The sequence below is a fragment of the Dipodomys ordii genome, unplaced genomic scaffold (assembly GCF_000151885.1).
Source record: "Dipodomys ordii isolate 6190 unplaced genomic scaffold, Dord_2.0 Scaffold156, whole genome shotgun sequence".
NCBI lineage: Eukaryota > Metazoa > Chordata > Mammalia > Rodentia > Heteromyidae > Dipodomys > Dipodomys ordii.
This window is the reverse complement of record NW_012267372.1, coordinates 2,033,579-2,059,755: the sequence shown is the minus strand read 5'-3', so window position 1 is coordinate 2,059,755 and position 26,177 is coordinate 2,033,579. Positions and strand designations below refer to the sequence as shown.

Here is a 26,177-nt window from a genome sequence, read left to right as displayed (position 1 = left end):
TTCAAGCCCCACAACCGACCAAAAAAAAAAAAAGTAAAAGGTTCCATATTATGAACATAAAATGCAAAGCAAGATTACCAAATAAGAAGAGAGAAATCAAGACCTACAAATACAAATCCCTGGCTATTGAAGAACCCTATTATTAATGTAGCCCAGGAGAGGATAACCCTAAAACAAGGACTGGTCATTTCCAATCTGTTCTGTCTATTTTACAAAAAGGGTTTCCTCTCCCTTGCCTTTTCCAGAACTTCTTCCATGCTGTTTTCACTTAGGGGAGTCTCCCCACTAGGAAACAGTCTCTGCTGTGGATGGAGCCTTCTTCAGTTCCTGCCTATCTCAACTAGAAGCTTTGCTGGCTAGGGAAATTCTCCTCCCTGGATTCCATGTAGCTGCTGCCCCCTGGTGGTTGATGTGAGGCATTACTGAGGATGACTAGATGGTTAATATGCCCTTTACCCTTCCAGAGCCCAGTCCAGGCTGTACTGTCCCTTATCTCTGACAGCCTACCCCTTTCTAAATCCAACAGGTACTTTCAGTCCCACGTGTCTCTTCTGCAGCATGCAACCACACCATCTTTGAAAAAAATCCTCTTTGCCTCTAAGAAACCAACTCTGCTGTTCTGCATAGGCTGAGTGTCTCTCAGGGGATGAATCTTCCTTTCCCACCACTGCTTCCTAGGCTGATAATCCTAAATCTGTCTCCACTTTAGTCCTCTCTCTTAAGCCACCTCCAGGAGGTTCCCCTAAACACTTCAAAATCAACATATACAATCTAAGCATATTACCTGCCCTCAAACCTGGGTTCCCTCTGGAGCCATGTTCCCATAATGACGGACCCCTCCCCCCCCCCGTCCAACCTGGCATTTAACTCAGATAAATGGCCCCAGCCTTGACCTGATCTTCATGTTCATAGCTATTCAGATTCAAAATTCCCATACAATTTATGTATTATCTTAATTTTTTTGGGGGGGTGTCCAGTCATGGGCCCTGAACTCTGGGCCTGGGCATTATACCTCAGCTCTTCAGCTCAAGGTTAGCATTCTACCACTTGAGCCACAGCACCACTTCCGGCTTTTTTCTTTTTGCTTATGTGGTGCTGAGAATCGAACCCAGGGCCTCAGGCATGCAAGGCAAGCCCTCTACCACTGAGCCACCTTCCCAGCCCTATCTTAATGTTTTAAAAAATCTTACCAGCCAGGTGCCAGTAGCTCACACCTGTCATCCTAGCTACTCAGGAGGCTGAATCTGAGGACTATGGTTCAAAGCCAGCCAGAGGAGGAAAGTCCAAGAGACTATTATCTCCAATAGACTACTAAGAAAGAGCGGAAGTGGCACTGTGGCTCAAGTGCTGGAGGGTTAGCCTTGAACACAGAAAGGGTCAGGGACAGCACCCAGGCCAAGAGTTCAAGCCCCAGGACACTAAAAAAAGAAAAATCTTACCCATACATGGTGGCATATACCTGTAATCCCAGCACTTGGGTGGTGGAGGTAGGAGGATCTTAGTACAAGCCAGCAATGGGTGAAAGACCCTATCTGGAAAACAAACTAAAAGAAAAAAAAAAGATGAAAGGACTGGGGATTCAAGTGGAAAATTACTTGCCTCACAAGAAAGTTTAATCTCTAGTACTACCAAGGGGAGGGGGCACCTCCCGTTCCAATAAGAGAGATAAATGAATCTAAAAAAAAATCACAACACACAATTGAAGAGATCTCCTTGAGTTTTAAAGGAGAACGAGACCTCCAAAGTGGGAGGAAAGCATTAAAATCCGAGAGGACAGCATATTCACAAGTATGCATGTGAGGATGAGGGGGTTGTGGTGCTAAAGCCTAAACTACAGAAAGATGCTGCTGTGGAGGCCGGCTGGGGCCAGCTCATTAAGTGTCTTTTGATCTCAAAGACTGTGGGAAGCCACTGAAGGTTTCTATCCAGGGAAGCTTTGAATTTTAGACAAGATGCATTTGAGGGGACAAGAGTGGAGGCAAGGAAGCTCAGGAATCTGCTATGCTAGCCTAGGCAATGGCATCAGGGACATGGAATGGATAATAGGTTTAAAAAGAACCTAGAAATAAATGAAGTCATCAGGGTGTCTGCTTGGATTTAGGGTAACGAACAGAATAGTATCAGAGAAGAGAGTCCTATTTCCCATTTGGATGCCTGGATGGAGAAGCTGTTCACCAAGATAGGAGAAAAATAGGAGGCACCAAATTTATTCAACTAAGTCCTTATTTGAGTCCTGTATGTTTGAGGTGCCTATAGGATATGCCTTGGATCCAGCAGGGCTAGATTAGAGGTTGAGAGTGTAGCTCAAGTGGTAGTGTGCCTGCAGAGCAGCAGGAGGCCGTGAATTCAAATCCCAGTATCCCCTCTCACCACCACCCCCAACCGCCCACACACACACAAGCCAGATGTGGACATAGAGATAAGGAGAAATACAATTTGAGGCAAAAAATAAAAGTAGGAGACACCATCTTAACCAACAAAAAGTTGAGGTTATTCCCAGTCCCATGAAACCCTGTCTCTTCCCATCCCCCAAGAAAAAGATGACTGGGCAGCCTCTGAGGTAGATTTCAGTGGTAGAGCACTTGCCTTGCCTTGGAACTCAATTCCCAGCACAGAAAGGAAGTGAGGGGAAAATGAAAGGGGAGGAAAGGGAGGTGTGTGTGTGTGTGTGTGTGTGTGTGTGTGTGTGTGTTTCTTCCTCCCCTCCTTCCTGCTCAATTTCTCTCATCACTCATTTAGTGGGAAACAATGTTGTACTATATTCCAAGCTTTGAGAAGAGATCACAGCGTCTCAAATAAGCTGCTCCTGGGTTCCTGGCCCACAGAAACTATGGAAGAATAAGTGCTTGTGGTTTTAGGATGGTGAGTGTTGATGTTTGTTTTTTGTTTTGGTTTTGGATTTTGGTTTTTGGTCATGGGGCTTGAACTTTGGGCCTGGGTGCTGTCCCTGAGCTCTTCAGCTCAAGGCTACCGCTCTACCACTTGAGCCACAGTACCACTTCTGGTTTTCTGGTGGTTTATTGGAGATAAGAATCTCACGTACTTTCCAGCCCCGGCTGGCTTTGAACCATGATCCTCAGATCTCAGCCTCCTGAGTAGCTAGGATTACAATTGTGAGCCACCAGTGCTCGGCTGTATGATGGGTTTGGGGTTGATTAATTATACAAAAGCCAAGGAAGGAAAGCTTTCCAACAGTGAGGTATTTACTGATCAATAGAGTCAAAACTGCACAGGAAGACTGATAAATGTTCCTGGATTTGAGAAAAGAAGGACATTCACGTGCTCTATGTGAATGATCTCAGTGAGCTGAGCTGCAGAAGGGAGGTGAAGGAGCGCTTTGCTGTTGTGGGTGCCCAGCATCCACCTCCCCATTGTCTGTAAAACTCCCTGAGTTTTCTCTGAGCAACCACCATGGTCTACCAAATACATTTCCATGAGACTGTCCATCAAGGAGCCCAAGCTGTCCACAGACCAAGGGAAGGCCACATGACCCAAGCTGCACCAATCACAAGCCCTCCCTGGAATTTGAATCATGAGTTTACGTGACAGGAGGCCCAAACCTGGTAGGAGCTGATTCATGCTGTAGTCAGGCCCCTAAGGAAACTGCCATTCCTTTCCACTACCTCAATTCCTGCTATTGCCCTGGTTCCAATATTTTGTGAAGGCTGGCTCTTGGGTGCTACCCTCATTTCCTTCTAATGAATTCCTTTCTTGTTTAACTTAATAAATCTTCTTCGATAATTTGGGATAAAGAGAACAAAGGAGACGCACTCAGGAGCACAGAATAGAGAGAAGTAGAGAAAGAGAGAGAGAGAGAGTGTGTGTGTGTGTGTGTGTGTGTGTTAGTTTTTAGGGGGATGGAAACTTGGATGTGCTACTGGTTCAGAAGAAGCAGAGAGGAGATGGAAATCAATGTAGACAGAAAAAATGGTGTAAAATTCAGAACAGTCATGATAGAATGGGTAATGTATAAGTTTAAGGACTGGGTTAGAACCCAGTCTGGGAAATGAAGTAAATGTGGGTATGAAATGTTAAATTTTGCCTTAATTTCACTGGTTGAGACTGAATGGATAGTTTGAAAGGAAACTCTAGGGAAACCCATGAGTAAGAGAAGGGACTGATCAAGAACTTGGAATGAGCCAGGCACCGATGGTTCACGCCTGTAATCCTAGCTACTCAGGAGGCTGAGATCTGAGGATCACCGTTCAAAGCCAGCCTGGGCAGGAAAGTCTGTGAGACTCTTATCTCCAATTAATCACCAAAAAAACAGAAGTAGTGCTGGGGATCAAAGTGGTAGAGTACCAAAAAGCTCAGCAGTGCCCAGGCCCTGAGTTCAAATCTGACGACGACGACAATGAAGAATCTGTATGCTACTTTGCTGTCATTGTTCTCTGGACCAAACTCAGCCCCTTAGACCAGGATTTGGCAAATGAGGCAGAAGGCTAGGGATATAAAGGAATGAGAGTGTGTGCTGGTCATTTTCCATTTACCCTCCAAGTCTACCCTCTTGCCCTTCTCTTTCCATATGAACATCATCATTCAGGATCTTGTGCCCTCAAACTTCTAATTATGTAATCCTTAAGAGAAGCTCCAATGGAGCATTAGAGCAAGAATGGGAAAGAAAACCAGCTAGATATTTCTTCTACTCCAAGGTCTTCTCAGTATCTTGGTTCTGGTAGTAACTGTACATTGTTTTCCACAATACCCCAGCTCCTCAGGCATACTCCATGGCTCTGGCAGGGTCTAGTAATACCATTTCTTTTCCTTGCCCATTCAGACTGAAGGATGGTCGCAGCTTCCTGCTGCCTTAAGCTCCCTTCTTGGTCCCCCCCCTCCCCCCCGCAACCTGCCCACGGCTCTGCAAACAGTCCCTTCATTAAATTAGCTTCAAAATCCCAGCTGTGGTGCTTTCTGTTTCCTGCTGGGACCTTCACTATTAGAGAGTTAGTGACAGAGATCAGATGGTCCACTATGAGACTCTGGCTGGGCAGGGAAGGGAGAGAAGCGGGAAGGGGTCCTGCAGACTAGCAGACAACAGAAGGATCAAGAGACGAGAGCTCCCTATGAGTTGATGCTCTAGGTGTGCCAGCAGTGAGGGTCTTTCAGACCTGGATCAGAGACCGGGAGGCTGGATTTTGAAGACATGGAAAGCAGTACTGAGTTGTGATTAAAACCACAATTTAAAAAAAAAAATTGGGACTCAGAGTCTTATTGCAGAATCTTTGCTCTGTCACCTTATGAAATGTGTCATTTCAGGCAAGTGACTTCACTTGCCTCTATCTATAACATTTGTTTTGTTTTGCCAGTCCTGGGGCTTGAACACAGGGCCTAGGCACTGTCCCTAAGCTTCTTTTGCTCAAAGCTGTGTATGTGATACTGAGAAATCAAACCCAGGGCTTCGTGCATGCCAGGTAAGCACTCTTCCACTAAGCCACATTCCCAGCCTATATCTCTGTCTTTAAAATGAGGATGTCAATATGAACCTTGAAGCTGTGTGTTTTACACAAAAGCATTTAGCACAATACCTGGCACATGGTACTCAACGTTTGCTATGTATGTTATACTTCTGAGTAATGACTTAGTACAAGGTATGGTCATGGGAGTAGGTGGCTGAGTGGAATGAAGGTCACCAGGACCCAGTGGAAAGGGAATGTGAGGCAACATAATTGGAAAAATGCATCAGCACGAGGCAATTAAGTAGCCCAGCAGGGCTGGGCCCAAGCAGCTCACGCCTGTAATCCTACCTTGTCAGGAAGCTGAGATCTGAAAATTGTAGTTCAAAGCCAGCCCAGATAGAAAAGTCTGTGAGATTCTTATCTCCAATTAACCATTAAAAAAAAAAAAAAAGGAAGTAGAAGTGTGGTTTAAGTGGCAGAAAGCCAGCCTTGAGAAAAAAAGCCCAGGAAGAGTGCAAAGCCCTGGGCTGGGAATGTGGCTTAGTGGCAGAGTGCTTACCTACCATGCATGAAGCCCTGGGTTCGATTCCTCAGTACCACATACATAGAAAAAGTCAGAAGTGGTGCTGTGGCTCAAGTGGTAGAATGCTAGCCTTGAGCAAAAGAAGCTCAAGGACAGTGCCCAGTCCCTGAGTTCAAGCCCCAGGACTGGCAAAAAAAAAAATGTCTCCTGAATTTTCTTTCTTTTTTTTTTTTTTCTGTGGGTCGTGGGGCTTGAACTCTGGGCCTGGGCACTGTCCTTCAGCTCTTCAGCTCAAGGTGAGCGCTCTACCACTTGAGCTACAGCGCCACTTCTGGTTTTCTGGTGGTTTATTGGAGATAGGAGTCTCACAGTCTTTCCTGCCCGGGCTGGCTTTGGACCGTGATCCTCAGATCTCAGCCTCCTGAGTAGCTAGGATTACAGGCGTGAGCCACCAGTGCCCAGCTGTCTCCTGAATTTTCTTGCCTAGAAATGGCTTGGAACTGTGATCCTCAGATCTAAACCTGTTGAGAAGCTAGAATGACAGGTGTGAGCAACCAGTACCTGGCTCTTACACACTTTTTTTTTTTGTCAGTTGAACTCTGGGCCTGTGCGCTGTCCCTCAGCTCTTCAGCTCAAGGCTAAGGCTCTTACCACTTGAGCCACACTACTTCTTCCAGTTTTCTGGTAGGCTATTGGAGATAAGAGTCTCACGGACTTTCCTACCCAGGCTGGCTTTGAACGGTGATCCTCAGATCGCAGCCTCTTGAGTAGCTAGGATTATAGGCGTGAGCCACTTGTGCCCAGCTTACACACTTTTCTGGATGTTTTATTTTGTAACTATAGAATATCTCAGTGGTGTAGTGACTAATTTTTAGCAGAATGAACAGTCCTGACTCCTGAAGCCCTCCAGAGTCCCTTCACCCTGTGTCCTCTGGGCACTCTGGACTCTGCCACTGGAAACACGAGTCTCCAAAGCCAGCACGTTAAGCTGGGGCCTCCTTGGGGGTCTGCAGAAGGGCCAAGCTTAAGCCTCCCACACAGGGAATTTATGGGACATTTGTTACCTAGACACTGGGCCACCTTACATTGTCATTGTCGGGGTCCAAGCCCACATCTTCACCAGTTCCTGCACGCCATGAGGTAGCTGATGACTGACAACCAAAGGAGATGGGGAAGGGGCTCTGCTTTTCCACTCACCTTTTCCTGTCTTGCTCTATCCCATTCTGGAATCTTCCCTAAGGCCTTGGAAAGGGCTGTCGTTTGCCTGGAATGGTCCCTCAGTCGCTCTATGGACTCATCCTTCAAGGGCCCGCCACCTTCCTCAAAGCCCGGCACATCTGCAGTCCCCACGGCTGCGTCCTGTCCACACACCCCACCCCACAATAACCTGTTTCTTTGATCTGAGTTGTTTCCCATGGTCGAGTCTGGCCCATTTCTGGGCCTCTAGGGTCCCTGGGTCACTTCTCATGGCCTCCTCACACACTTCCACAAGTGCCTCGTGGCCCCCTCACACGCTCAGGCGCACGTGCTCACTCAAGGGGGAACGTTCCAGAGGCGTGAGGCAAGGCTTCGAGGTTCCCGCCAAGATAGACTTCCGGTCACTATTGCGCAGGCGTAAATTCCAAGCCCCCCTCCCCTTCCAGGTTCCTGCCAACGCAGACTTCCGGTCCTGGTCACAGCACCAGTGATTCCTTCAGCCTGCTCTGGAGTTTACTCTTCCGGTTTGCATCAGTAGGCCTGAGAAGGCGTGGCCTAAAAGTGGAGAAGAGGCCTGCTTTGCAGTGGGCGTGGTCTTTCACATGGGAGGGGCTTGCGAGTAAGGCGGGGTCTGAAGGCTGGAACACAAGCCCAAAATCAGAAACCTACCCAGGTAAGAGCAGAGCCTGCTTGTGGGGACAAAAACCAGCCTGCAGACTTGAACCTGGGGACTTGAGGTTCTATAATTTAGCCCAGTTGGTACAAAAAAAGATTGGCTAAGGCAAGCAGCAGCTCCCACCTCTAGGCACAAGTAAACCTCAAAACACAGGAGAGCCTCAAATCCTAGAAGGTTGTGGAAAGCAAACTCGGACACTTCCCCAAACCTTCAGTTAGGTGTCCAGGATCAAGCTCCACCTTGCTGTCCATATTGGAGTAGAGAATCAATGTTTCCATGTTTATCCATCAGGAAAGTGACTTCCCTTTCCCTGGCCAGTGGCCTATCAAAAAAACTCAGATAAAACCCACACAGGAGGGCTGGGAATGTGGCTCAGTGGTAGAGCGCTTGACTAGCATGCATGAAGCCCTGGGTTCGATTCCTCAGTACCATGTAAACAGAAAAAGCAAGATGTGGCACTGTGGCTCAAGTGGTAGAATGCTAGCCTTGAGCAAAGGAAGCTCAGGGACAGTGCCCAAGCCTTGAGTTCAAGCCCTAGGACTGACAAAACAACAACAAAAGCTATACAGGATGCCTGAGTATTAAGACGACTTTAAGTGGCCAGGTGCCCGTGGTTCACAACTGTAATCCTGGCTACTCAGGAGGCTGAGATCTGATTACAGTTGTTTAAAAGTAGCACATAAGTCCATCACCAGGCCCTGAGTTTAAGCCCCAGTACCAATACCAAAACAAAAACAAAAAACAAAGACTTTGAGGCAGGCAGTGTAACAACTCCCTCCCCAGGACTGGGTGTTACTTACACAGTAGCCAACTGGATCAGCCTTAGCTTCTGGTTAATTGCTAGGATCCTGGTATATCAACATAGGGCAAGGATCCCAGACAGGATCCCAGATGTGAGCAGGTGCACCCTTGCTACTACGAAAGGTCTTGAGAATCCTTATTCAAGCTATCCCCACTCTGGGGCCCTTGCTCCCTTCCCACTCAGGAAAAACTTGGTATTGCATATTGCCTAAGAGTTCCTGAACCCTTACCCGAGGGGAGGGGAGGGGAACCACAGGCACTACCTCAGCTATAGCCACCAGTAACTGGAAGTGTGTGGTCTCTGATAAAGGAAGAACAGAAGCTAAGAGGTATGAAAAGAGGTGGGGACAAATCCCAGGCAGAGAACTGCCTGTACTTTCAGTGTCCAAACCTCAGAGTTCCATCAGCTTTGATGTTGGTTGGCTCACATCACTGAACCTAGTTAAAAATCCTAGGAGGGCTGGGAAGGTGGCTCAGTAGTAGAGTGCTTGCCTCACATGCATAAGGTCCTGGGTTTGATTCCTCAGCACCACATAAACAGAAAAAGCTAGAAGAGGTGCGGCTGAAGAGCTGAGGGACAGCACCCAGGCCCTGAGTTCAAGCCCCACAACCCCCTTCAAAAAAAAAAATCCTAGGAGGCAGGTGCTGCTGGCTCACGCCTGTAATTGTAGCTACTCAGCAGGCTGAGATCTGAAGATCATGGTTCAAAGCCAGCCTGAGCAGGAAAGTCCAGACCATTATCTGCAATTAATCACCAGAAAACAGGAAGTAGAACTGTGGCTCAAAGTGGTAGTGCTGCCTTGAGCAAAGCCCAGGCCAAGTTTAAGCCCCTCCCCCCAAAAAAAATCCTAGCAGCCCCTCCTCCAAGAATACACAAGAGCAAAGCGTATGTGGATACGGATGGGAGGATGTGACTCCTGTCAGTAATTTTGTGCGTGTGTGTGGTCAATCATGGGACTTAAACTCAGGGCCTGGGTGCTGTCCCTGAGCTCTTTTGCTCAAAGCTAGTGTTCTAGCACTTGAGCCACAGCTCTACTTCTGGTTTTCTGGTGGTTAACTGGATGTAAGAGTCTCATGAACTTTTCTGCCCAGGCTGGCTTTGAACATAATCCTCAGATCTCAGCCTCCTGAGCAGCTAGAATTACAGGCATGAGCCACTAGCACCCAGCTTGTACTTCTCTGACAGAGTAAAAGAGACACAGAGAGTGGAATGAGCCTATGAGAACAGCTGGCATTGATCCAGCAGCCCACCCTCCTGGGCCCCCCTTCTCCCCAGCCCAACAAAAAAGAGTTCTGGAGAGGCTTGGGGCCCACCTATGCCCTTTCCAGGGTCATTTTATTGGTGCCATTTGTTAGACATCCTCCCATCAGCCCCAAGTCTTTGCCTTCCCTTTACAAGGTGGCGGCTGGTTCTGGCCCTGACCCCATAGACAACAGCAGACCTTGATGTGAGGCTACCACAAAACCTATGTGTGACACTCTTGAGTCAAGGGTCCAAGTATACGTGTATCTGGCTCTGGGGAAGATGAGGAAAGTAAAGAGAGCTGGGTCTGTGTGGATGCCAGGCAGAACCCTGGCTGGCTAGATGTATGGACAAGGTGAGCAGGCCCCACAGGAACCCCAGCTCCAGGGCCCATTGGCCAGCTGAGGCCCAGATGGATATGGTAAAATCAGAGATCCTGAGAGAAAAGCCCTTAGGCCAAAGAAGTTGTGTGGAGCAGGGAGGGGCCCAGGGATGATTTCAAAGTGTGTGTGTGTGTGTGTATGTGTGTGTGTGTGTGTATACACGCGCACACACATATGTGCCCACAGCCTCGATGTACAGGGGGCTTTGGTGAGTGTGTGGCTCTGCCTCTCCACCTTGGAGGACTGCAGGCCTGAGCCCCCGAGGCTGAGGGATCACAGCTGGGGGTGGGGAGAGTTTGGGAAGGAAACTGGGCTGGAAGTGGTTTAGGCTTCAGAGCCCACATCCTGACACATAGGCTGTCAAGGGGCCTGCCATGCTGTGCAGTCCTCAGAGCTGCTGTCCCCTAGAGGCAGAGATGCTCATCCCCCAGGGGAGAAGGCTGGAGACTCAGAGGTGGGGGTCAATCCTGCCAGACCCAGGATCAGGAGGCTTCTGGTGGGCGCCGCCCCCCTTCCTCCTCCATCAGCAACAGGCGGCGCCGGCCAGCCTCATAGTCAGCCTCGTCCACGCTGACCAGCAGACGCACGGCCTCCCGGCCCACGGCCTCCCGCAGGGCCTCAGTCAGGAACACACCCCGAAGGGCCTGCAGCAGGGCGCCACTCAGATAGTCACCCCAGAAGGCGTCCAGATAGGAGAGCTCTGAAAACTTGATGTCACACACCACGGAGCCCAGGTCCCTTGAACGAAGCACAGCGGTGGCTTGCCCAAACACATCCAGCTGCCGGGCCAATGCCTGGGGTCTCCTGGATGCCACACCCTGTTCCAAAGCTGGCCCATGCTCACAATATTCCGCTCGAACTCGGAGCCGGATATCTGCAAGGGAAGAAGGGACTCATCAGTGTGTATGGCCATGCGGCCCCCCTTTCTCCTGGCCTCCTCCTGGCACCTCCCTCCTGCCCCACCCCTTCCTGGCAACAACTTCCAGGACCACCAAGTCTGATGCCTCTGCACATCCTCTCGGCTCTGCCATGCCTCACCTGTTATTTCCCCAGCTTTAATCACCACCCCTTGCAGCCTCACCACCCATCACCCCTCCGTGAACACCAGTGACAAGGTCATCCCAAGGACCAGCTAGTGCTGGAAGCAGCAGCAAAGTGTGAACTGTCGCTGGGCACCAGTGACTCACACTTGTAATCCCAGCTACTCAGGAGGCTGAGATCTGAGGATTGCCATTCAAAGCCAGCCTGGCCAGAAAAGACAGTGAGATTCTTATCTCCAGGAATGAACCACCAGAAAATCAGAAGTGGCACTGTGGTTCAATGTGGTAGAGCGCTCACCTTGAGCAAAAGAGCTCAGGGATAGCACCCAAGCCATGAGTTCAAGTCCCATGACCAACAGGGGAAAAAAAAGTGTAGACTGCCAGGGCTCCTCTGAGGGCTGGAGTCACAGGAACTCAAGCCACCTGCTTTTTACCACCTGTTTTACAGACAAAGGGGAGGAAGGGAGAAATGACCTGCTCAAGGCCACACAGACAGGCAATGCCAGTGCCCAATCCACAGCCTTTAACAGAAAGCAGGCTCCTTGGTCAGTGGAGCTGGTTCCAATCCAGCACCTTCAGGCACTACTGTGTGACCTGAGTCAGGTCACAGGTTCCTCCTAAACCAGGGCACAATCTCTGCTGGAAAAAGCTGTTAAGAGAGAGAGAAAGAGAGCAGTCGACAGGAGCAGGCCAACACCATGCCTAAGTGCTCAGTGGTATTCCAAGAACATCAGCTGCAATGTGCCAAGTGCTACACACTGGCACAGTCAATACCGAGCAGCAGGAAGCGCCATTGGCCCATGTAACAGAGGAGGAAACGGAAGCTCTCAGGCAATGGGCTCCCATCACCCTTCACAGATGTGTAGGCAGAGACCACAAGGTAGAAGCAAGTCCTCTGCGCCCCTAGATGACTTTTCACCCCAGCTACTTCCTCCCTCTTCCCTTCCTCTTTCTCAAGGCCCAGGGAACCCTGCCCAGCCTCGCCACCAGGCCCTCCCACCCTGAGGACCAGAAAAGCCCTCATCCTTGGGGCCCTTGGTAAGCATCAGCCTGAACCTTCCCACCATAGATGGGGACCAGGGAGCCAGGAGGAACAGCACCTGCCCAAGGCCACACGGGGCTGGGCAGCAGCAGAGACAGAGCCACTGATGGAGTCCCACAGACCTGGAGGTGAGTCCCAGCTCTGTCATTCTCTAGCTGTGGGGCCTTGGGCATGTGACCTCACCTCTCTGAGCCTGTTTCCCCATCTGAAAAACATAAACAGACAAAAGAGGTCCCTGCTGCGCGGTGGTCACGAGTATTAAATGAAGCAACTCACGCGAGTGCTGCCTCAAAGCCTAGGCCTCCAGGAAGGCCCCAATAACAGGAACTGATTTCAACACCCAACTCTCTACATCCCCCTGGGTCCCTGCCTCTCTCTCATCTGTCTTAAACCAAACAAGCCAATCTCCTTCTCCTTGAACTCTATTGCAACAGAGTTCCTGCCATGTTGGAGTGAACAGAGGACAGAGCCAAGGCACTCAGTGAGTCCCAGCTCTCCCTCTCCCTCAGTGCCAGGCAGGCCAGGTAGGCCAGGAAAACATGCTGCCCCCAGTTAGGGAGCACTCCCTCTAGTGCCAGGCCCCACCCACAGGAGGCTTTCTCTACCTTAGCCCACCTAATCCTCAGGGTATTTTCACTGCCTCCAGTGCAGATGAGGAAATCCTTCTCTAGACCACAATTTAACCTCTGATCTGGAGAACCTCAGTCCCAGCACTCAGAGGGAAGAAGACGGGAGACACCAACAAACAAAAGAAAAAAGACAAGCTTTACTCAAGCCACCTTACCCCAGGGCCTGAATTCCAGGCTTTCTGATCAACCTCTCCTAGACCCCTAGGCAAAGAGAAGATCAGATGACACCCATGGAATCTACCATGGAATCTGCCACAGGCGCCTAGCACCGCCTACTTTACCTCCACTGACCCCTTTGGCCATCCCCATGACCTTCTGAGGTGATGCTGTCATTTTGTTGTTGCAAATTGGGAAACTGGGGCCTAGAGGTTGAGTCACCTGCCCACAGCCAGATTTCTGAATGAGGTGCCAGGCTCCAGAGCCTGAGCTCATAGCTACCCCAAACCCATTTGCTGCCTCTCACACAGTATCCATAAATACATAGTTAAAAAAAATATCCCCAAGGGCCAGGAGAACAAAATGATATTGAAGAGATCCAAGTTCCTCTCTAGGAAATGATATATAAGGAGGACACAGGTTTAACTCTTCCTGGAAGAGAGAAGACCATCCATGAGAAGCCAGATGCTAGTGGCTCATGCCTATAATCCTAGCTACTAAGGAGGCTGAGATCTGAGGATTGCAGGTCAAAGCCAGCCCAGGCAGGAAAGTCTATGAAATTCTTATCTCCAATGAACCACCAAAAAGCTACAAGTGGAGCTGTGACTCAAGGGGTAGAGCACCAGCCTTGAGCCCAGGCCCAAAGCTCCCAAAGCGCTTCAGGATCTACCTTGGGATGGTCCCTCTCCTCTTTTTTTTTTTTTTTGGGGGGGGGTCCAGTCATGGGGCCTGAGCTCTGGGCCTGGGCACTGTCCCTCAGCTCTTCAGCTCAAGGTTAGCGCTCTACCACTTGAGCCACAGCGCCACTTCTGGCTTTTTTTTCCTGCTTATGTGGTGCTGAGGAATTGAACCCAGGGCCTCAGGCATGCAAGGCAAGTGCTCTACCACTGAGCCATCTTCCCAGCCCCGGTCCCTCTCCTCTTTCACCCAGATCTGCCAGCCATGACAGCTCCACCATGATCACTTCTAGCACACTCAGATCCTCACACCTGCTCTGTTCCCTCCATCTGGAACATACCCCCTACCCCCTTCCTTAGCATCTGACTTGACTTTCTCCTCCTATCAGAAAATGAGCTTCATGAGGGCAGGAGCCTCCCAGACCTGCTGGGCCTAGCAGATAGTAAGTGCTCTATAAACACATCTGGAACAAACTCATCTCAACCCAGCTCCGCCCCTGCCTCCCACACAAGTAACTTCCTTTCCCATGGCCTGTTTCTTCTTTGTACAAAGGAAGACATCATTCACACCTTCATGGCTGTCTTGAAAATTCAAGGTCCAGCAAATAATATGCCCACTGAAGTGACCACGGGGGGTGACCCACAGAAATACACAGGTATCTGGAAACTCCAAAGTCCAGCATCCAAACCCAGAATCCCCAGGTACTTGTCAATGGGGGCAACTGGTTGGGATCAACCCCACAAGTGTCATGGGTTTGGAGGGACAAGAAAGGCAGCAACTTTCCTTAGTCTGCTCTGGAGGGGGCCTCATTAAAGAGAAGCTATCTATCTCCACCAGCTGCTGGGGGCTCGCATCAGTCATCCTAGCTACTCAGGAGGCTGAGATCTGAGGATCTCAGCCAGACTACGGCAGAAATGTCGGTGAGGCTCTTCAATTAACCACCAAAAAAAGCCAGAAGTGGCACTGTGGCTCAAGTGGTAGAATGCTAACTTGAGCAAAAGAAGCTCAGAGACAGTGCACAGGCTCTAAGTTCAAGCCCCAAGACTAGCATCAAAGAGAGAGAAAAATGGGGAGGGGGAGGCACCATCCCCATTTTTCAGAAGGGAAAACTGGGGCCCACAAAAAAAGAGGTGAGCCTCACTTCTGCCCCACCCTGCCTGGTGAGTCAGCAGTCAGACCTGCACACTAGTCTATCAAGTCCCAGCCACACCCTGACTAACAACCTCCAGGCCTAGGCGTGTAAGGAGAGACCTGAGGCCTGGCCTGCTCCCTCGATCGGAAGCAGTGACTCCTTCAACCCACCCAGCCAGCCTGGTGACGCTGGTAATTACTGTGACTGCGGGAGAGTCACCACCGGACATCACCCCCTCCAGCCTCAGACAGGCCGGTTTTGTGGCCTGTCTCAGGCAGCACCCAGCACTGGTAGCTGCAGTGGGGGTGATGCCCACTGCTAGGTGGCCATCATGGATACTGGGAAGGCAGGGGTGTGTGTTGACTACAGAAGGCTCTGCAGATGGGAGGAATCACCCCTAGGCTTAGGTCTAGGGGTGACTGCCACATCATACCCGGAGAAAACAAGTTACCAGCTCCAGACCTCAGGCTCCCACAAGGGCCTCCTCCCCCTGAACTCTCTCCAGGAAATACATCACCCAGCCCCTCTGCAGGGGTCCTTCCCAGGTCCACTTGGGTGTCCAGCGTTGTCCCCTCCCTGACTTTGGATGTCATCAGAGCCTTCACCATGTGACATATTGGTGGATATACCACTTATCTGCTTGACTCACTAGCACTGTAAGTTCCTTGAAGCCAGAGACTTCCTCCACCTGATTGATCTGTGCCCTCCACACCACCACCGGTGAATAAAAAACAGAAACTGATGAACAAACCCATCTGAGATTGCCCCACTTGGAGATAAAGTCTAAGGCTCCAGGGTCTTCCACATCACCTTGGCTCTCTGACTGGGGCTGTTTTGTGCATTCGGGTCACTGTGCATGAAGCACCCTTTCTAGCTCCTACACGCTCTGGCGTTGGTGTCACATTGCACATGGCACCTGTCATACCAGCCTGGCTGGCTCAGAAACCATCCTGATCCCATGTTCTCAGCTTGCCCAATGCAGAAGGGAGCACCAAGAGGAGGAGGAAGGGGCTGGCATGGCTGGGTGCTCCCCAGAAGCCCAGAGGGCTCACTCCAAGGATAAGGATGGAGCAGGAGTCTCTAGAGCAGCCAGTCACCTATGTCCAAAACACCTGTCATTTCTTTGGTCCACCCTGCCTACCCTTTCCCTGCAGACTTCCCCAGGCCACGCCTCTCTTCTCTTCGTGGACCATACAACCTCTTCCCTCATCTGTACACACAGAGTATGTACTAGAAGCCTCTCACACTGCCTTGTTTTTTTTTCTTTGTTTTTTGATCAGTTGTGGGGCTTGAATTTGGGGCCTGGATGCTGTCCCTGAGCTCTTTTGCTCAAGGCTAGTGCTCTACCATTTTGAGCCACCGCACCACTTTTTGAGTGGAGATGAGTCTCACTCATGGGACTTTTCTGCCTGGGCTGGCTTTGAACGTCAATCCTGTGCCCAGCTGTCCTTGGTTCTTTACAAACACTAACTCCTTCATGGGTTTTCCAGCTGTGGCTAAAGTTCCTTTACGAAGAGATATTGGTTGGAGACACAGCTCAAGGTAAGAGTGCCTGCCTAGCAAACATAAGGTCCTGAGTTCAAACCCCAGTACTACAAAAAAGAAGAGAAAAAGAAAAGAGGTATCAGAGCCAGGACTCATACCTGTGATCCCAGCTACTTGAAAAGTGTAGAGTGAAGAATCACAATTCAAAGCCAAGGCAAGAGAGAGGGGGGGAGGGGAGGTGGGCATGGCAGGGGAGGGCATGATGGTACGCATTCACAATCCTCCCTAATGGGAGACACAAACTGGAGGACTGAAATCTGAGGCCATTCCTAGATAAAGTCTCAGATCCTAGAATGAATGAATGGATGGATGAATGAGACCCTTTTATAAATAAATAAGGGCTGGAGATGTGCCTGAGATGGTTGAGGCTGAGTTCAATTCCAAACACACACACACACACACACACACACACACACACACACTCAACTAAACCATCCCCTGCTAAAAAACCCTGACAGTGCTGTGAAAATCCAAGCTTCTGGCCACACCCCAGTCTGCCCAGCTCTCCTGCCTGGGGCCTGCTTGGCTCCTCCACCTTCCTCCCACCCCCTCCATACTTCCTCACAGCACCTATTATTACTTCAGCATCTTCAGATCTGGCCTGTCACCAGCTCTATGAAAAGGCCCTGAGCAGCAGGGCCTCCTTGCTGCCGTCCTGCCCCAAGGAGACTAGGCCTGACTCACCTTCCCTCGAAACTGTAGAACATCATCAGCCTCCTTTTACAAAGGTAGGAACAGGCCCAGAGAGGTTCGGTCAACCTATCCAAGGTCAGTCTAAGTGCTAAGACCAAGACTGATCCTAGGAGCCCTGTTTCTCCCCTTGCCATATTCCACTCCTCCAGAAGAAATGATTATGAAGTAAGTAACTCCTGCAGAAGTCTGGTAGATAAGCAAAAGAAATAGAAGCCAGGTAGGCTTCCTGGAAGAGGTGGCATGTTTTTTATCCTTCAACTATAGGAGCTAAGATGGCAACAAAAAGGACAAGAGTTGCACTGTGCTGAAAAGGTGGCTGAGCATGGCTGGCCCCTGCCAGAGGTGTCCTGCTCTCCAGCTGTATAACCTACTGTGGACACGCTATGTGCATTCCCAGGACCCCCAGACACCTACCGCAGGTCACTTTGCCTTCTGACGCAGGCCTGGCAGGCTCCTGCGGCAGCTGAGGGGTCGCTGGGCCCCCTCTCCGCCGCCGTCTACCACCGCTGCTTGGCCGGCCCCGACTCCGCCGCTGGCGCTTGGTTGGAGGGGAACCTGAGGATACAGAGTGGGTGGGCTGAGGATCAGCACCAAGACAGGGACCTGGATGGAGCTCAAGGCCACTCTCAGCACTGTGAGCCTCTCCAGAAATAGCCCTGTCTGGAAAGAGGGGAAGGTCACCCTCCATTGTCTGGAAAGGTGAGCAGGGAAGCCCCTCCACACCCCCCAGGCAGCAGGGGCCCCCAGGGCTGACTCTGGCAGGCTCACACCAGGAGATAGGCAGAAGTGCAGCCACTAGGGCCTCACTTGCAATGATGAGAACCTGAACTCAAGGGCTTGACACAAAGAAACAAAAGTAATTTCCAGGATAAATTAGCCAGGTATGGTAGTGCACACCTGTAATCCCAGCACTTTAGAGACTGAGACAGGAAGATCACACATTCAAGGCCAGTCTGAAGAAAAAGATTGTTTCTCAATGAACAAAGTAACAAATTTTCAGTACTGAAAACACACACACAGACAGACAGACCAAGAGAAGAAAGGAATAAAGCAAAGTACAAAATAAATGGCTCTAGTTTGTTGCACGTTGCTTAAGAAACGAGAGGAAGTGGCTCACGCCTGTAATCCTAGCTACTCGGGAGGCTGAGATCTGAGGATCGCGGTTCAAAGCCAGCCTGGGCAGGAAAGTTCATGAGACTCTTATCTCCAATTAACCACCAGAAAATAGAAAATGGAATTGTGGCTCAAAATGGTAGAGTGCTAGCCTTGAGCAAAAGAGCAAAGGGACAGTGCTGGGCCCTGAGTGCAAGCCCCACAACTGACAAGAAGAAAAAGAAGAAGAAACAAGAAAGAAGGAGGGGGGGAGAGAGAGAGAGAGAGAATGAATGAATGAAAAGAGAAAAGAAAGAAAGAAAGAAGGAAGGAATGAAGGGAGGGAGGGAGGGGGAAGGGAAGGAAGGAAGGGGGGAAGGGAAGGGAAGGAAGGAAGGGAGGGAGGGAGAGAAGATGAATGCCAAGCACTGGTGTCTCAGGATGCAATTTGAAAAAAGAGAGCCCAGCCAGGTGCTGGTGGCTCACAGGAGCTACTCAGGAGGCTGGGATCTAAGATCATGGTTCAAAGCCAGCCATGGCAGGAAAGTCCATGAGACCCAAGCACCAGAAAACCAGAAGTGGCACTGTGGTTCAAGTGGTAGAGTACTCACCTTGAGCTGAAGAGTTCAGGAACAGTGCCCAGGCCCAGAGTTCAAGCCCCATGACCGATGAAAGAACGAATGAAAGAAAGAGAAAAGAGAGAGAGAGGGAGGGAGGGAGAGAGGGAGGGAGGGAAAAATGAATAAAGAAAAAAAGCGCAAGGAGAAAAATCCTCCAGATTCCATCTACCACTCTAGAGTGGTAGAGTGCCAGCCAAGCGAGAAGTGAGGCCCTGAGTTCATACCACCAAAACAAAACAAGAAAACACAAAGATAAAGACAGGAGAAGAGACTTGGCACTAGCACTGTTCACACTTGTAATCCTACCTATTCAGGAGACTGAGATATGAGGATTGTAGCTGAAAGCCAGCCTGGATAGGAAACTCCCTGAGACACTTATCTCCAATAAACCACTCAAAAAAGCCAGAAGTGGTGCTGTGGCTCAAGTGGTGGAGTGCTCAACAGGAATGGAAGGAGAAAAGAAAAGAAACAACGTTGGTGGCTCATGCCTATAATCCTAGCAACTCAGGAGGCTGAGATCTGAGGATCACAGTTCAAAGCCAGCCCAGGCAGGAAAGTTCATGCAACTCATCTCCAAAACACCATTAAAAAAAAAAAACCCAGAAGTGGTGCTGTGGCTCAAGTGGTAGAGTGCTAGCCTTGAGCTGAAGAGCTAAGGGACAGCGCCCAGGCCCAGAGTTCAGGCCCCACAACTGGAAAGGAAGAAAGGAAGGAAGGAAGGGAGGGAGGAAGGGAGGAAGGAAGGAAGACCTACATAGTAGGTTCATTATTCTTGCAAGAGGAAATACTGAAAAGACACTTTAGGAGTTAATGAAACTGGTTACTTATCTGCTAGGAGGAACAATGGACAGAAATGATACATTTAGGATTATTTGGCTTTTAAGTTATATAACTCTTTGATACACTCAGACACCTAAAAGGAAACAAAAAGAAACAAACCATAAAACTAAACTAAATACAAACTGAAACAAATGAACCTAAGTGTATAGATAATTTGTAACAAGACCAGAGAAAAGAATTGTTGCAAGTAACTTGAAGAAGGTTCTGAGCATATATTTAGAGGAGTATGATTGGAGCCAGGCCCCTGATAAACAAATCTTGGCTTTAATTCAGTAGATAGTCAGCAGTGACAACTGGCTATCATTTGGTGCTTTGTTACTGTAAAGGTAAGCAAGAGAGTGAGTGAGTGAGTGTGTGTGTGCGTGCTCGCACTCCTGTCCTGAGACTTTTTTTTTTGGGGGGGGGGGGAGGAAGGGTTGGTCGTGGGGCCTGAACGCTGGGCCTGGGCACTGTCCCTCAGCTCTTCAGCTCAAGGCTAGCAGTCTACCACTTGAGCCACAGCGCCACTTCCAGCTTTTTCTGCTTTTGTGGTGCTGAGGAATTGAACCCAAGGCCTCATGCATGCAAGGCAAGTACTCTACCACTGAGCCGATTTCCCAGCCCCAATAGGAACTTTTTGAAGTACAGCCTCTTGCTCTATTTTCTGTAGAGTGAAGAAAGCACACATGCTCAACACCCAGATGTCTGTCTCAATACCACAGCCTCTAAAAGAATCAGGCTCCTGAAGCTGGATGCTGATGGCTCATGCCTGTAATCGTAGTTACTCGGGAGGCTGAGATTTGAGAATTGTAGTTTGAAGCCAGCCTGGGCAGAAAAGTCCCCATGAGACTTTGTTTGTTTTTGTTTTGGCCAGTTCTGGGGTTCAAAATCAGGGCCTGTCCCTAAGCTTCTTTTGCTGAAGGCTAGCACTATACCACTTGAGCCTCAGGGAGACTTTCTGCTTTTTCTGTTTATGTGGTACTGAGGAATCAAACCCAGGGCTTCATGCATGCAATCACCCTATCACTAATCCACATTCCCAGCCCCAAAATGTTTTCTTTTTTTTTTTTTTTTTTTAGGGCTGAGAACAGGACTCGAACTTGGTGACTCATGCTTCTGCTCATTGGCTAGTGCTCTACCAACTAACTGGGTCATACCTCCATAAGACTCTTATCCCCAATGAACTATGCACTGGCCTTGAGCACAAAAGGGCTCAGGGACAATGCCCAGGCCCTGAGTTCAAGCCCCAGAACCAGCAAAAAAAAAAAAAAAAACCAGGCTCCTGAAGAAGCAGCTAATTGTAGGGCTGGAAGAAGTGAAATGCAAGGTGAACCCAAGCCCAGTCCATGGGACAGAGCAGGAGGCACTCAAAGAATGATGGACATGTCCAAAAGACATAGTGCTTAACCCAGAATGATTAGCTACAACAAGGTAAATAAATAATGAGTAATTCTATAATGATATGAATACCTACTTGGACAAAGGATGAGCCCTAGTACCCTCCCATAGATTACTTAACCATAACAGGAGAGAAAGGTGCCTTATGATGTGCAAATGTGGTGAACATCACCTTAACCAAGGGATCCAATCCCCCACTCACAATGAGCCAGCCAGGCTCTCAGGCCGCCCGCTGAGCTCCGGGAGGAAGGCAACAGCCCCAGCCAAGGGGTATCCTGTCAAACATGCATAACCTGAATCCCAGCAAGCCTCCAGACCTAATCCTCACTCCACAGGAAATATAGGGAACCAAAAGATGAGTTAAATGACACTATTAGGAAATAACCAGACACATCAGAAATAATCACATCCTACATGAATCTGATAGAATGGACGAGTCAGAAAAGAAAAAGGGGCCAGGTGCTGGTGGCTCATGCCTATAATCCTAGTGACTCAGGTAGCTTTAGATTTGAAGATCGTGGTTCAGTCCATGCAGAAAAGTCCCCATGAGACTCTGATCTCCAATTAACCACTCAAAAGCTGGAAGTGGAGCTGTGGCTCAAAGTGGTAGAGCACTAGCCTTGAACCAAAGAGTTCAGGGACAGCACCTGGGCCCTGAGTTCAAAGCCTCACAACAACAACAACAAAAAAAAAAACATTGAGGCAAAGGAGAGACTGAATACATTAATTGGGGCATGGCAATTAAACCAATTAGAGACATTGGACATGAATAAAGCTCAGAAGCATGTTCAGTGAGGACAACCAGGTACAGTAAAATACCTACAACATAATATCACTTAAGTAAACATGAAGCCATATTGTTTGTTCCTCAGGACACAGCATCTTTCTGTAGCAATAATAAACACAGACATGCCACAAACATGAGACATGAGACAAGATGACCCCTTAGGTTACTTCCTTGATGGGCCATGACATAGGAGGTTTAGCAGGGTTCAGAAAGAAAGGGGGGGGCTCACCTGTGTCCCACTGGTCCTGCTGAGAATCTGAGGAACTGCTTGACTGCCGCCGACGCCGGCAGCTACCTTCAGTCCTTTTAGAAGAAGAACTGGAACTGCCATAGTTATAGCGCTCCGGAGATACTGGGGAAAGAGAGATGAAATTAGCATTCCCAGCCTCCAGCCCCTCCCAGGCCCAGCCCCCAAAATTCCCCCCTGGAAGGATGACTGGACAACCAGGTGCCTAAGTCCTCAAACATTCACTCCTTCTCAAACACCTTGTACCCAGACGACTCCCAAGATAGGACTTGTCACCTCCTGGTGCCACTTAATCCAGGATCCCTGAGAAACAGGCCTGTCACACCCACCCACACCCACACCCACACCCCCACACACACATTGATTACCCCTGGCTCACCTTGCAGCTCTAAGAAGCAAGCAGGTGTTTGTTTGCTCCAGGCAACTCTTATCTTTTCTTCTAAGACTCTGAGCCTCACACCTATGTCCCCCCAAATACTATATCAGGATTCCCTCTGAAGGCCTGAATTCTGATGATTCTAACTCCACAGGCTTACTCTGAGCCAGCAAAACCCATAACTTCCCTCCACAGCCTTGTCACTACATTTCTAGTAAACCAGACAAGGTCCCAACAGTCTAGGCAGCACAGGGCTTGCAACAGCCTTCAGCTCCTCCCTCACCAGTCCTTCCTTCTCCAGGATAAAGGCCCTCAGCTCTATTGAGATAAGCCAGGTAGGTTTGAAACCTGGCTCCACACTTTCTGTTATCTGCAGATAACCTTGTGTGGCAAGCCTCCCTCCTCCCTCTCCATGTTGTGGCTTCAGTCCACTCTTTGATGGTGCATGTCGGCCTCTGGAATGCCAAGCTCATCCCCACCTAGAGCTTGGGGGCTTGCCTTTCCCTCTACTGGGGATTTTTCTCCCCTGAAATGGATACAGGGCTGGAAGTGCAGCCTCGCTCCAAATGTCATCTCAGAAAGCTCTTCCTTCGCTGACATCAATATAAAACATTATAGTATGGCATTCTATCCCTCATCACATCTACAAGTTACTTGTTTCTCATCCAATTCCTCCGCTACAAGTCCATTTCAAAGAACAAACATCTAAACCCATCATCTTACAGCCTCTGTCCCAGGCAAGCAAGATTCAGTGAAGCAAGCTGCTTAACTTCTTCTGGACCTGTTTTCCTCCCTGTACAGCCCGATAGGGGTGGGGGAACCATAGCAGGACTTCCTTGTGGAATTTACTGAGAAGGTACAAGAGGTCACAGTTCATGTGAAGGGTTCTGTTCTGGAATAAAACCAAACTTCCTCCATCCACAATGCTGGCGATCGGATAAGGTCACTCTTCCTAAATTAGGCCCTTTGTGTTTCTCACTGGAGAACGAAGTCAGAACGGCCGCTGAGCGTCTGCTGGGAGCCAGGCCTTCTCCCCCACCCCACCCCACCCCCGTGGGAAGCCTGGCCCCCTCCTGTTCAACCTTACCTGGCCGCCGCCGCTTGCGGGCCAGGTGCGGGAGCAGGTCGTGGCGGGCCAGCACCCGCAGGAGTTGGCCCAGCAGCCTCAGGTTGCTCTCGTCACACTGACCACGACGCTCCAACTCCAGTAGCAATTCTAGGCCGCTGCGAGCACGGGCCAGCCCACCGGCGGCGCCGGGGGTCTCATCCAACAGGAAAGCCAGAAGCTCCAGCTCACATTCGGTCAGTTGTCCGCCCACAACCTCGAACATACGGTGAAGCGACAGCATGCCGTAGTAATCCAAACACTCATCCTCCTCCCAGCTCGGGGCCGGGGTCGACCCGGACTGCGCCATTCCCGGGAGGGGGAGGGGTGCGGAACAAGTTCAGAACCAAGGCCTAGAACCCACACACACGGCAGGGAGGAGGCAGCGGTCAGCAATGCACAGGCCTAGACCTCACACGGGCCAGGGAGTGTCTCCCACGCGGTTCCCCCCCCCCGACGGGACCACCCCACACACACACCCCCCACCAACCATCCCAGTGTCCCCCTGCCCCGGAAGAAAATGGTATCGCCCGAGGTCCCCTTAGTAACGGGTCCGAGACGCCAGACCACCGCTTGGTCCTCCGACCAGTCGAGGCGGCCAAGCCCAGACGCTCCTCTCTCGCTCGCTCTCTCTACCGAGGTACCTCCCCACCTAGCTCCCGAACCATCGCAGAGATCTGCGCGCACGCAGCCATGCCTTGTTTACATCCCGTTCCGGGGCACCTTGTCCCCGCTGCCCCGGTGACTTTGGGTCGGCACCGTCCAGATGTGGCCCTGGGCTCAGGCCAGTTGAGCAAATGTCATCTGGCTAGCCCCGAGTGGCACCGACTCCGAGTCACCCACCATCTCCTACCAAGTGGGACCAGCCAAGGCCAATCCTATGCCCCACACGGTCCGAATCCGACCCCTCCACCTTGGGAAAAGGGTGGTGGGCCCACCCTCGCCCCGGCACCAAAATGGTGCCGTCTACCCGCCGCCAAATCTCCCTATTTGTAGGCCTCTTTAGATCCTCACCGGAATCCGGCGTCCGATGGACTCCCCGGGCGACGGCCGCAGCCACTTGTTTTGGATCTTTCTGGCACCTTCTCTATTATTACGCCTGCGTCACTTAGCTCCTCCTCCTGCCCTCCCCCCCACAACTCGCGCAGGTGCGACCGCCACGCCCCCTCTGCGCAGGCGCAGGAAGAGCCCCCAAGCCCCGCCCCCAACCGAAGTGCCGGAGTTTGTCTGTATTGCGCTTGCGCACAGAGCCTTGCTGTGTCGGACGCTCCCAATGGCTGGGTCCCTGTACTTGAGCCACCTGGATGGGGCGGGGCGGGGCGGGGCGGGGCGGGGCGGGGCGGAGGGGGGGGTAGGGGAGGAAAGGGGGAGGGGGGAGCGGCTCCTGTTATCCCCCATCACAACCTATAGGAATTTATCCATCTCGAAGACTAGGTATTCCTCCCCTCATCATTTATACGCTCACATTTTACCCCTGTCCCCCACTTGCCCGTGGAAAGGACCACTCACCAACTCATGTCACTCAGTAACTCCCAGGACCTGGACACTCGTCCCTCAGCAACCAGAAACGTAAATCCAAACTGTGCTGTCTCATAATCCTGGACTTTAGGGAATGCACCCTCACCCAGAGAGAACCCCTCCTCCTCTCCCCTCCCCTCATACCCCCTGCATCTATAAATTCCTTCCCTTGACTGGAACCAGGGTTCTTCCCCATTCTCTAACGCGTCCTTGCAAATAGCGGTAAATCCCTCCACCACGACATGCACCTCTCGAAGGAGCCTATCACGACCACGACCCCACCCCAGGGTTCTAAAGGCCCCTCCATAAACCCCTTCCCATCCCCTTCGCTCTCTGCCCTCCAGCGCCACCCAGGTGCTCTCCTCCCTAACCTGCACCAAGGAGAGCAAGTCTGTCCCTGAGGGACGGCTGTGGCATGTGTGCATCCTCTGCCACGGGGCCTGGAGCGTGACAACCGCTCTGCCACCTCCACTTAGGTGACTCAAGGTCAGGCCTGGCACGTGCCTGAGGCAAAGTCTCCTTTCCCCAGCCGCTTCACACCCCTGAATTATCTCCCCTTGAGAGGCAGGAGACCTAGGTCCTGGCTGGGGATTCACTCAGTACTAGCTGTGCTCTCAGGCGGCAGCAATGACCTTGGAAAAATCTCCTCTGAACCTCAGTTTCTCCATCTGTTAAATAGATGAATAGCAATGGTCCCGTTTGGAAGCATAGTGGTGAAGTAGGAGCAGCCCTGTAAATGACTAACATTCGATCAAATGAAGAGAAGAGGGCGCCGAAGAGGGCGCCTGGTGACTCACAGCTGTCATCTAGCTACTCAGGAGGCTGAGATCCAAGGATCACGGTTCAAAGCTAGCCCAGGCAGGAAAGTCCATGAGACTCTTATCTCCAATAAACCATTAGAACACCGGAGTAGAAATGTGGCTCAAAGGGGTAGCTAGCCCTGAGCAAAGGAGTTCAGGAACAGTGCCCCAGCCCTGCAATCAAGCCTCGGTACTGGCACAAAAAGGAGGGAGGGGGAGGGAAAAGCAATCTTAGTAACTGGGAAGGGTTATGTCTGTTAGATGGGTTATACTGGCTATCC

General features: G+C 50.6%; 1 protein-coding gene across 1 annotated transcript; it reads right to left on the bottom strand.

The window, feature by feature from the left end:
• Positions 1 to 9,891: 9,891 nt before the first annotated feature.
• Positions 9,892 to 24,681, bottom strand: Dedd2 (death effector domain containing 2). Its single transcript, XM_013032762.1, has 5 exons — positions 24,593 to 24,681; positions 23,561 to 23,931; positions 22,080 to 22,202; positions 17,549 to 17,689; positions 9,892 to 11,093 (listed from the first exon to the last, which is right to left on the bottom strand). Exons 2-5 carry the CDS (start codon positions 23,886 to 23,888, stop codon positions 10,702 to 10,704), a joined length of 984 nt encoding a protein of 327 aa, XP_012888216.1. The 5' UTR covers positions 23,889 to 23,931; positions 24,593 to 24,681; the 3' UTR covers positions 9,892 to 10,701.
• Positions 24,682 to 26,177: the final 1,496 nt, after the last annotated feature.

What these genes read in the sequence shown, in the direction of transcription:
- Dedd2 (XM_013032762.1), bottom strand. Translation starts at nt 23,888, where the DNA reads ATGGCGCAGTCCGGGTCGACCCCGGCCCCGAGCTGGGAGGAGGATGAG. An exon ending in CCGCAAGCGGCGGCGGCCAG is followed by an intron (nt 22,203 to 23,560) that starts GTAAGGTTGAAC and finishes CTCTTTCCCCAG; the next exon opens with TATCTCCGGAGCGCTATAAC. An exon ending in AGAAGGCAAAGTGACCTGCG is followed by an intron (nt 11,094 to 17,548) that starts GTAGGTGTCTGG and finishes CTTCCCTTGCAG; the next exon opens with ATATCCGGCTCCGAGTTCGA.